Source organism: Tribolium castaneum, chromosome 5 (assembly GCF_031307605.1).
Source record: "Tribolium castaneum strain GA2 chromosome 5, icTriCast1.1, whole genome shotgun sequence".
Lineage (NCBI taxonomy): Eukaryota > Metazoa > Arthropoda > Insecta > Coleoptera > Tenebrionidae > Tribolium > Tribolium castaneum.
Window position 1 is genome coordinate 12,365,990 of NC_087398.1, and position 12,112 is coordinate 12,378,101.

The 12,112-nt window shown below is 41.4% G+C and overlaps 1 protein-coding gene across 2 annotated transcripts in view; it reads right to left on the reverse strand.

Annotated features, from left to right (window-relative positions):
- LOC659717 (neuroligin 4) overlaps positions 1 to 12,112 on the reverse strand; it is a 147,082-nt gene that overhangs the window by 17,685 nt on the left and 117,285 nt on the right. For both annotated transcript variants that reach the window (XM_965995.4, XM_015980087.2), the window contains 3 exons: positions 5,016 to 5,162; positions 4,004 to 4,959; positions 2,028 to 2,179 (listed from right to left, as the gene is read on the reverse strand). In XM_965995.4, coding sequence (XP_971088.1) covers positions 2,028 to 2,179; positions 4,004 to 4,959; positions 5,016 to 5,162 — 1,255 coding nt within the window. The remainder of the gene's footprint in view (positions 1 to 2,027; positions 2,180 to 4,003; positions 4,960 to 5,015; positions 5,163 to 12,112) is intronic.

Sequence of the window (12,112 nt, forward strand, 5' to 3'; positions counted from 1 at the left end):
ACAACGTTGCCACATATCATTTTATTTATCAATAACTTTAATAGAAAGATTTTTTTTACTATTTCTACCTTTATATGCAACCAGTTTTCTACCACACATCATTGAGTTGGTGCGCCAGTTTTTGAGCACGCTGTATAATCATTAAAAAATAATAAAAACTGAAGATTTAACAAAAAAGTTTAGAGCACCAGATTTTTTAAAATGACTAGGAATTTTTTCATGATTTTTCCCGTAATCTACAAATGTTTTTCAACAGTGCGCCAGTTTTTGAGCAGCTTGTATTTAACACTCTGGAGGGTAAAATTTTCGAAAATCCTAAAACAGGAGGTTTTCACCCTTAACTCAAAGCCCAAGTACCAATTTGCATAGATATTAGTTTTAAAATTACAAATATTTATTTAAAATTTCACACCTCTTTAAACCCCCACAGGCAATGATTTTTCGAAAATCCCGAAACATGTGTTTCTCTATTTTTAACATAAATCTCAAATACAAATTTTCAAGAACATAACTTTAACAGTTTTTTTTTAAATGATTCATTTTTATTCAAATTTTAACATTCCATTTCACTCCTTTAAAAATTGATTTTCAAAAAATCCCTTCTTAGCAAAACTCAACACCCTATAGGAACGCATCTTCTAATTTTCATGTTTCTAGGTTCAGTGGTTTAGGCTGTGCGTTGTGTGTCAGCCAGTCAGTCACGGAACTCTATTATATAGGGGCTGCAAATGAAATAAGTACATTAATTTTAACTGGTAATAGAATTCGTCAAGACTAACAGTTTATCCTAAAACCTTTTTTTTCAAAAAGTTTTAGTTTTTGATTTAAAATTATTTTAAAATCTTACACAATTTTCTTATACACCATGGAAGCAAAGTTATCTATTATTGTTTACTCGACAAGATTACCGTATAAAACGGTTATCGTTGGTTACGACTATTATTTACTATTATTTTTCTTTGTTGGAGAATTTCATAAAAGGCTCGTCAAAAAAAGGATTTAATAAAATGCGGTTTTGAAAAAAATGGTACATAGAAAAAAGTGTCTTGTACCACTGGTTAAAATTAATGTATTTATTTCGCTTACACCCTGTATAGAGATTAAAACCAGATTCCAGTGACAATTTTGGGGCGCCAAAGTGTGGATGGTGTTTGGCAAATGGTGTTGGTTATTAAAATTGATTTAGTAATAAATAAAGGATGTGGGTGTTGTAAATCCGGCATTAGCGGTTCAGCCCCGACCTTCCTCCACATCAGTCAGAATAGCACATCAAGCCAGGGATCCTCCATTCTATGCGAATGCAGATCGTCGATGGTAGGAAGTTTAATTAATATCAAATTACAGATGAACCGAGATCATAAAGTCGGTCTTAATTAATTAACTAGTGGGATGAGATAATTACTGGCAGGTTTATCGAGGTTCCCCAAAGGATCTCACGGCGCTCGCGTTATTCCTCCCCGACATTACCTGAGAAAACCTTAAATTAGCATTTAAAATCTCCGCGATGCGTAAATATAAATTAAATTCATATTTTATAAGCCGCGGGATTAGAACGCCCCCTCGTATGCAAATCGCGTGTATACATTTCGCAATTTGGATTTCCTCGAAGGGACAAATTGACGAAAGGCAACATTTGGCCAGTGGCGGATTAAGATGCTGATAATTCCCGAGAACGCGAAAAATGTAGATTCATGCTAATTCACCGGCCAAAAATCGGGCCAAGCCCGCTTTGTAATCTTGAATCCGGGCAAAACACCCCCATTTTTATTAGGGAGCTAAGTAATTGTGTTACGATGAAGATCGCTATCTCTTTAATCCTGAATGACATGCACAAGCCGCTGTGATCGATACCGCGCAAAAACAGGAACTTTTCCCAATTATCCCGCATAATCCCGCAAAAACAAGAATAAAGAGATTATTTCCAAACGGGGCTTGCTCATAAATTCACGCTCACCTCCACGAATAAATCAAACGATATTAGGATATTGATGAATGTCCCAGTTGTGCGATAATCGGAGAACACTCACCCCGTCCGTGCGAAATTGGCGATGTAGATGATGACGGCCTCGGCCAGAGCCAGTTCGGACCGGGTGTAGTTCTTCGGGAAGTGGTTGAAGCCGTCCACCAAAGGCGCCCCAAAGAAGTAGGGGAGCTCCTCGCCGTGGACTGTCCCCATGCGCTGAAAACAGAACATTTCGCTATAGGGGCAGGTGGTGTGGGGGCGCAACCCCGCGGTTTCGACGCCTCTGGATGCGGTAATGGACATGATGGTGTCATGTCGCCGGTCACGTCTCGTGCATGTGTGTCGAGTAATAGCATTAATGGGGTGCATGCAAGAGCCGGATTAATGGCGATTTTGGATGTAATATCGGGGAAATATTATATAAAGTGGCTGCAATACGATAGGAACTACTAATACCATCTTCGTTGCGCGAGAAAGCGCTGAAATGTGATGCTATAACACTTTGTCGTGACACTTTTCGTCGTATTACTCGAAATGAATTTCAAGTCTTGATGAGCTCGAGTTGCACTTTGGGAAAGACTCGAATCGGAATTGAATAGATTGTTTCTTTCCGGATTAAGTCAGATTTTAGTCATTTAGTGTAATTAGCAATTGAGCGAGCTCCTGTTGCAAGTAAAGCTCCCGCTATCACCTATTGGCCAAACAAATCGCATGCAGCTTTTCTCCCCAGATTCCGTTCTTGTAATGTGTTTTATGATGGCTTAATTAGAAATTCCTTTGACTCGGTTCTTGCAATTAAACTTGTTTGAAATTCATTAGCCATCAAAATCAGTATTCGCTGAGCAATCCGAAATCGGTGAACTCCGTTTAAGACCTTGAGGAAAAATAAGACATAATTTAGCGTGAAGCCACGAAAGTTTTTAATTGTGCTTTTGCACAAGATGTCGCAAGGGACTGTGCATCAAAATCTCATAAACTCATCTGGCACGAAAGTTACAGCTGTTGTAGATTTACGCCAACACGGATTGTTACGAACTCCGGGCACGACTTTGTCAAGGATACATTTTTTTCAGATCAACAGATTTCAGCCGGACGTCAAATCAGATCATTGTTGCCGACCTGGAAAGGTTTCAAACGCCAGAATTTGCCCGAGCTTGGATCGATTTTATTAATGACGGTCGCGAAACAGAAGGAATTGAAATTTTAACGACGGTTATTTGCGTTGATCGACAGCGATTCCATCAAGATGTACGTCGTTTATTTAGTGACGTGAAACGCCAGAATCCTGCTAATAAAAAATCTGCGTGGAATTGGAGAATTTCACGCGAAAATGATCGCATCTGTTACGTTAATTTTGCCGAGGTCCTAATCGATCACGACGATGAGGTCGTTTCCGGAGCACCGGAAGTGCACGTCCGGGGAAAAAATCAAATTGTTTTTCGCTTCAGTGTTAACTCAGTTAACCGAGGCGCCAGAATTTTTAATTACCGTGGGCCCGAGTAAACAAATGGATTTTTTTGTCTTGCGCCACTTTTGTTTTCGGATAATTCAATGGAGTTTCGGGCGATTATGTCCCGGAGTTATTACAGTCGTCACCCGGAATTAGAATACGAAATTTAACGCCGAGTTTCCATTAATTTTTGAAAGGGCAAATCTAAAAACCGTTTCAAATAATTAATTGTCGCTTGAATAATTTCGGCCCAATTGTGTTTCAATTTACGGCGACCTTTGAAATTTACCGAAAAAATTAAGACCCTAATTTTCACGCGTCAACCGAAGGGACAGCGTGTCGACAGCGATTTTTTCAGAAAGACACAAGCAAGGGCGGACGGGCTTATGAACGTAATCGGCTTTGTCACTGTAAACCTGATGCACACCACTAAAAATAGCGTCAAAGTACACCCAAGAGCACTCAATTATTTATTTTTAAGAGGCAGCGACAAGCGAGTTTTAAACTCGGGGAGATAATTGTTAGCGCTGCACGGTTTCAAAGTTTAGGTAACTAAAAATCTAAAACCATTTTGTTTTTTTATTTTTTACCTGGGGATAGTCCCCATCTTTGGTTTGGTAGTCAAACACGTAGAAGAAAGTCTTGGACCCTGAGGGTTCTTGTCCGGGTTGCGGCGGTTTGGCACTTAACAAATCCCCGGTTTGCACCAGTGGCGCCACAAACTGTGCATCACTCAGCGCCGCCACTGCCGCGTCTCTTGTGTTAATCGGATGTTGGACCGTCCTCTCCCAATCCGTGTACTCATTCACTACCGTAAAGAAAATCTCACTTAAATGATACGTATACGCGTTTCTCACATAAGTCCTTATGATTTTGTCCCGCCTTTCGCCCTCAAACCCCGCCTGGATATCCGTCGCTGAGAACCTCCACAGCGCCTCGCTGGTCACCACCCCGAACAAAAGGTCGTAGGGGTTACTCCCTCTCGGAGTCAGCGTCGCTTCGCTCCTCTTCATGTTGGCGTTCACTGGCCCTACGAAGCTCTGCAAGTCCGAGGGTTTGAAATACGTCACCAGCTCCTTGGCGAAGTCCGCTTTGATCACGACACCGTCGACGGAGGGCCCAAACGCACTCAGGTACGCCGGTGGAGTGACGTCGGCTTGGAGGAGGTCGTGGAGCGGAGTGTCCCGGAGGCAGTCGACGATAGCTTCGTGGTCCTTGCCGACGTCCTCGGGGATGGTGCAGTTGACTTCGCGGGCCAGCTTGACGGCGTAGTTAACTGGGTCTTCGACGAGGGCCCACGAAGACAGGGCGGAGCCGGAGAGGAGGATTGCGCGGTGGAAAAGGCCAGGCATGACTGTGGGTGAAATCATGAGGAAGTTGATGCAAGCAGCTCCGGAGCCGTGGCCGGCCAGAGTCACGTTGTCTGGGTCTCCGCCGAAGAGGGCGATGTTCTGCTGGATCCAGTGCAGAGCGGCGATCTGGTCCATGAGGCCGTAGTTGGCCACGCGGGCTTTGAGGTGGGGGGCGGGGTTCGCGTTTAAAAAACCTGCAATTTGCAAAATTCATAATTGGTATTTCATTTTTTTTAAATAAAGTTCTTACCTAAGATTCCTAGCCTATAGTTTAGTGTGACTACGACGAGTTCGGCATACGCCGCTAGGACGCTCCCGTCGTAGGGATTGCCCGAGTTCCACTCGAAGGACTCGCCATGTATGTAGACTATCACAGGATGGCGAGCTTCGTTGGAAACTGAAAAACGAAATCAAACATCAACAAACTTTTTGCTTTGATTAATTAAGTTGAAGCGCTAGTTCCACAGCAAGCGTTCCGCTTCCTTAACTGCACCTCAACAATAGTAGAATAACAATTAGTTTTACTTTTCTTGGCTTGTGATTGTTTGTGGAGTAAACAGCTCTTTTCGATCGCTGGCGGGCACAATGCGGCGCCACCTGCTTATTAAAAATTACCCTCGACCGCATCCATTAATTTCGGGCAATTTAAGGCTGGATATTCGGTAATTAAACACTTGCCGGCGACACACAAAAGAGCGACGAGTGTTCGGGGGCGGGTTTATGGATTTTTCGCAAGCGGAAAAACGTATAATTTTGTGTTAGTTTTATGTGAGGTGTGCGTTGCCACATTAGGGCACGCAATTCGCTCGGATCTGGGCTTATTCGAGATGGTTCCATTTCGCCAACGTCTTGGGACTTTTATAAACATATTTGTATTTTTATGTAGTCGAGTTTACGACACTCAATTTTCTCTAGATTTACGAAAATTGCTTTTAATTTTCTTTTATCTGGGAGTTTTATCGATTGCACTTGCGTCACAGATCGCTCGACATGGAAGAAGGAATGCACTCGGGAGGAGATTGGATGTCATAAGGTCTAATCTGACCAACTCTCGACGTCTTGCTTTATTTTGATAATTTCGTATCGCGAGATTAAGATTGCGTTTCAAAAGTTCGAGACATAAGCTAGAACATACGCTCAGTGGAAGAATTCGCCACTGCTGCTGGGAGTAGGTGTTTTTTGGGTGATTTAAATGAGATTTTTCGTGGTAAGTGTTGTTCGAGTTGGTGGTGCAATTACCGTCCCGAAGTAGTGTAAGGAATTTACGGGCATTTCATGAACACGAATTCGCTGTTCACGGAGCTGTTATGTTAATGACGACAAAAAGGTCTTACGGGCGGGTCGCGGCCGCTTCCCTGACATACGGCGGCGACACTTCGTGGCGAAACTGTGCAATTTATGATAGGTATAGGAAAAGCCGTGTCGAAAAAGTTCGCTTTTCCGATTTGCATACATAGTGCCGTGCTTTATAGTATCTCCGGCGTCCACTGTTTGAAATATGCCACGACCTGATTGTAAAGAGGGAAAAATCGCGCCGATATTTTAACAGACCGATATTGGCTGTAGCCCGGCTTTAAAATCGGCAAACGAGATTTACATCGGCCGTCCCAGACGAGGCGACCTTTGCCGGAATAATCCTGCGAGCTTTTTACGGCCCCTCGACAAAATAAGAACTATAAAACCTCTAAGTTTTATTGTTTTATTCGCGACGGAGATGCCCGAGCGAACTTCAAATCTATCTAATAAATTCACATGAGCGAGGATCGTATATTTTACATTGTTTGGGGCGAGGGGTCCGACCGGAACACACCGACTCCGGGGTTAAACACCCGGAACAATCTCTTTTAGTATTGCGGTTTTCTGCGGATGAACGCGGGTCACTCACACTTTATTGTGCAACCTGCGGACAAACTGACCATTCGGACGCTTTCCCGACACAAAGGCTCCATTTTTAAGATATTTTTTCTATAGCAAATGTTAAAGAATGCTTTGTTCTACTCGAAATAATTTTTAAACCTGCTCGGCAATGAAATGCAGTTTTTGTAGAAAATAACTACATATTTTTGTAGCCGGTTGAGAAATAAAATTGGCGAGAGGGCGTGGTAATTTAGCCGGAGGCAATTATCGTGTGGGCTAAATTGAGACAGTGTTTCAGTGCTTTGTTTGGTGATAAAAAGGTAGCGCGATGATTAGATAAGCAAACAATAAAGGCAGGTGGAAGTGTTTCCTTAGCACCGAGATAGCCCCAGGTTATAGCTTGCGAGGGACATCGCATCTCTGTAAATGTGTCTCTGAATTGGATTCTCTCTCCGGAAGTTGGCCGAACGTCATTCCGGAACTGCCATGGCGACTGGTCACGCGATTGATTTTGAATTTCCATATAAATCCGAACGTTTCCAGCTGAAGGCTACTTTTCAGTGCTTTTCTCGCCGTTGACTGAATTGTCAAGTGGAAATACACGCTAAACTTCCATAAAATCGTTTTAGTTATTTCGGGCGACTTTCGTCGACTCTCTTATCTAACCTCGTCCACATAAATCACCCTTTATTCGATCCCTTGCTCTATTTTCATAACCGACACGACGCTTAATCACTCCTAAATACGGATTCGGCCAAGAAAACAACTTCTGACAGCACGCCCTCGAGCGACTGCTTTAACAACGCAAATAAAAGAAAATTAACGAAACAAACAGATTAATTTGAACGAGTTTGCTCGGCATTAATTTGAAAGTTTGCCAGAGACGCTTCCCGGATTTTTTACAACTAAACAAATTAAGCTGCAACGACCCGAGTTTACACGTGGCAAAACCAAAATGCTTCTCAAGTACAAAATGTTGGAATTAACAAACTAGAGACCATGCTGAAGACAATTTATTGTAATTCCAAAAGTTTTGCCATGAACTAACATAAAACATAATAACTCTATTTGAAACTAAAACTGATTTTTTCTGGTGGTTAACTATAGCCTCTCCAATTGAAGTTGGCAAAACCAGAACGTTATAAGTAAATGCATTTATTAATTTCCTCGGTATTTTTTAATGGATTAAAACTGCTGTTTTAACTGCGCCACCCCTATATTCACACCTTTTAGGCTGATTCTCACTCTTTGTATGGTCATTTTAATAATACCTTTAAGATCTTTGGATAGTTTGGATTTTTTAAAAATTTGATTCCTTTTTTTATCAAAAAGTTACCTAAAGTTTCTATGTTATGTTTTCTTTAATTATCTTAATAAATTTATGTTGTCGCTGTTTGGTGTTACATTTACTGTAATTTTTACAATTTGCGTCAAAAATAGGATTTGTTTATTAAGTAGAAAAAAAAATAACGCAGGTGGGGCTCCCTAGTGTCGCATAAAATATGTTCGACACTTTCTCATTGGCAAATATTTTGCTCAATTCCGGCAGAAATTAAAAAACGTGGCCAGTTTATAAAAGAACCGGCGATAGCATAATCGTAATTGTGAGCCGAATTAAAAACTAATTTTCTTTTGTGTGCAGGTTTGCTCGACGTAATAAAAACGATAAGACGAACAGCCCCATCTCGGCTCTAAAGCCACTTTTAAGTTTCCTTTTTACATCACGATAAAGACGTAAAAGCGCGACAGCCTGTCGCTAAATCCATCCATTTAAAAATGTCGGCTCGAAGAACTTTTTGATTTTATAGGATCGTTAGTTTATCGACGAGCGGGGTCAAGGTGCTGAAACTCCCTTTTCAATTGTTAATTCCGCACTAAATATTTTAGGCCGGTTTTGTGCTTTGTTTGCGGCCTGGACCACTTTTTGCCACAGAATTGCCTCTCCCATACAAATTGGGACGTCGGCCTTATCGCGAATCTATAAATTTGCCAGATTTATGACTAGTCAAAACGGCGAAAGAACGCGGACGTGACTAATTACGGCAAGCCTCAGTGTTTTTGTTAATAATAAAAATTGAATTTTACTTAAAAAAAAATGTAGATGTCTCGCTCAGCGATTCTCGTCAGTTGTCAGTTGCCAAGCCAAGCGCGCAAAGTGCCCTCTTTCGCCATAAATAATAAAAAATTCCTCTTGTCGGCAATTCTTCTCGACAAAAACGTGATTTGTGCGTGACGCTTGACAGTTTCATTTCCGGTCAAGGTGTCGCAACTGCCCGGAAATCCGTGATTGGTCCAGATGAATAGTCATTGTGTATGAAATGAAATTCATTGTGTCGGTTGTTCTGCGGCCGAAAATTCCGTCAGCTAATTCGGTTCGATTCCAATAACGCGGTCGAAAATTTCCCGAACGAATCCAGCGCTTCCATTAAAATCCCCATAGGATTGGGGGCGCTGTTGTGCGGTTGGGGCTTCGGCCCTCGACTTCCCACAATTGCTAAGTGAAGTTTAATAACGCGCGTGTACTTTTTTATTGCCGCATACGCGAATGATTTATCGGGCGAGATATTGCGCCGGCAATCAAGGGATGGCACATTGCGTTTTGATTTAAACCGAATCAAATTTTTACGGTGCAATTAGAAGAATTAAACTTTGTTGAGATAAGTTTAGTATAATTGCGCGGCCACGAACCCACATCTTTCAGCTGTTATCTTGAGCAATGGTGGTTTTTATCGGCGCCGCCTTAATCACTTCATCGGTGAAGAACCCAAGGAGTTAGGTTTTTGTTTTCGAACATATAACTTCCACCACTTCGTTAGATGTTTTTCTCGGGATTAACGTTGCGCCGTGATGGAAACCTCCTTTTCTCTATTACAAGCCGCTTTACAAGCTTCTTATTCAAATAACCCTTCATGGAGTCGCAAACATTTATTTCGATTTTTCTCATTAGCCGCGGTATGTTTTAATATCGGCGCACATCTAATGTATTTTTAACGACTCTCCGTGTAATAAAATTAGGAGAAAAAGACGATGAGGTAATAAGATTAGCTCGGGGTGTGTTCGTTCTTGAGGGAATTGCGCGAATGTAAAGCCGTTTGATTGAAATTAGCTGAGGGATCGTTTGATGAGGTCCGGGTAATACATCGAGAGGCATTTATTTACACGTTGGAGTAAATTAAGAAAACGAAGCCGGGAATAAAAGAGAGAAAATAAACCGACTGACGGACAGACGTAGACAAACGTTCGCTGCCAAACCAAGCAGGGATTTAGTCCGGGCCTTAAACCCCTCCCCTCGACAAATTAAAACTGATTAATGGAGCGTGCATACGTAACCGGAAATTCCTAATTAATAAATAATTTCCCCGGAAACGCACCGCGATAAAGTAAGAAAACGCCCGGGCACTTATCACCCGGATTTCCAACTTCCAAAATTCCATTCAGTCGACGATCCACAAAAAACAATCTATATTTCATTTTCAGTCCGCTTTATTGAATCCACAAAAAATCCACTGCACGAGATGGGAAAAGAAGACGCATGCGTCATCTACAAGAAAACTATTAAAGCAATAAAGGAGGAATATATGTCCTTAGTTTGGCCCTTTTGAGTGCTAATTGGTTTTTTAGTCGCTTCTGCCGCAGATAAATCGTGCGTTGGTGGAACACGCGTTTTAATCCATTTTTCCAAACCAACGGCTAAAATACAGTCCCACTTCTCCACTCTCATGTTTCAGGTTTATACTCGTCATAATCGTAAAAGTGTTTTGTTGTTAACTTAATTCACTTGTGTTACAATTTGAGTCGAAAGGATCTGCTGAAATTTTGATGCGACTCCTTCGGCATCTCCTTTGACCAGCGCTGTACCATAATGAATTGCTGAGCGCACCACACATTCTCTAACAGATTCTGGTGGGAAATTAGTTAATTAATACGTATTGTCGGACACGATAATGGATCCCAAGGGTGGTCGCATCGGGTGCATTTTTCGCGACGGGGGAATTAAGTTGTAATTAAAAGCGAGATCTTGTAGTTAAACTATTCACGCGGAAATAAGAAAAGTTCCTCGGTTAGAGCGGTAGATTTACAAGTGTTGTTCCTCCGCCTGTGAATTAGGTAAACACCGTTTCGCCATCTCTTGTAATTAGTGTAAGATAGCAAATGATTGTTCATCTAGGATTGCATTAATATCAGTTACGGCGGCAATGCATATTGGAGTTCTTTAATGAGACGCGCCCCCGGCCGGAAATAAACCCAACAATAACAATTAGAGAAGAGAAAACGGCCTGGGTCGAGGCATTGTTGGATCGCAAGCACACTTAGCTCAAACATCGGCGCACAAGATCAACAGCGATTTATCAACGGAGTAATTTCAAAAGAGATTAATTACTCCGTCTCGAATCGGAGCAAGTTTCCGGGCAAAAACCGGCACTTATCAGAAAAATAAATGAGGTGGGGCTTCAATATGTAACAGGAGGAAAACTCGAATAAACTCTGATCTCGCTCTTATTAAAATAGTGCCGTTTTATTTACGTATTCTCACACATAACTCGTCGCCTACCAGTTTCACCACTTAGCTTTGAATGCGAGCTACGACCAAGATGTCGGCCCGATCTTTATTTCCTCCCTCTACGAGTGCACTTAGCAGTTCGGGGAGTGTCTACGTCTGTCTACACAGTATTATATGTTGGCCGGGAACACATCACGACCGAGGGATTTTTCGCATTGAAGAACGTTAATGCACATTCGTTTAATTGTCGACGTTTAAAACGGCACAATAAATTTGAATTATGACGCAAGCCTCATGTTTTTTCAAATTTATGATTAAAATTTGGCGTAATTTATCGATATTTGCAATTGTGTCGGTTTAAAAATTATTACATGAAGCGGCAGCGACTGGAAAATCAAGCAAACTCTATTTTTTCCTCTAGTTGCAATAAAACTCACCGAACTTACATCGAAACTCTCTTACCTAATAAAATTTACAAGACATAGGTAAACTTAAAGTGAAACGGCAGTCTTTCTTTAAAATTAAAGAACGGTTTACTTTATGAGAGTCTAACTTCTTTGAACTCGGGCGAGTGAAGTAGACTGATAATAGGAGAGAAGTTCAATTTCCTACAATCAGATGAATGTGGAATGAACTTATACCTTCAGCACACTACGGCTTCAAGTGAGCAGATTTTAAAAAGAAATTTAACTAGACGGAGGAAAAATTTAAAATAACACAATTTACCTACCTGGCTCGGCTGTTTCGTTTACTACAATTTTTTATCAATTGTGTTCAAGGTTAAAAGTAAAACGATGTTCTTAGAAGTATGTTTAGAAGGTGTAGAAGAAGGAGGACGTCATTTAAATAAAATAAACATTTCACCAAATTACACAGGATGCAACAAAAACGTGGAGACAACAGGCAACCAGAAATTCTTCAGCTCAAAATAGAGCGATTTAGCCCAACATATCAAGTTGCACTGTTTAAAAGTTACAGGGCACCAGATT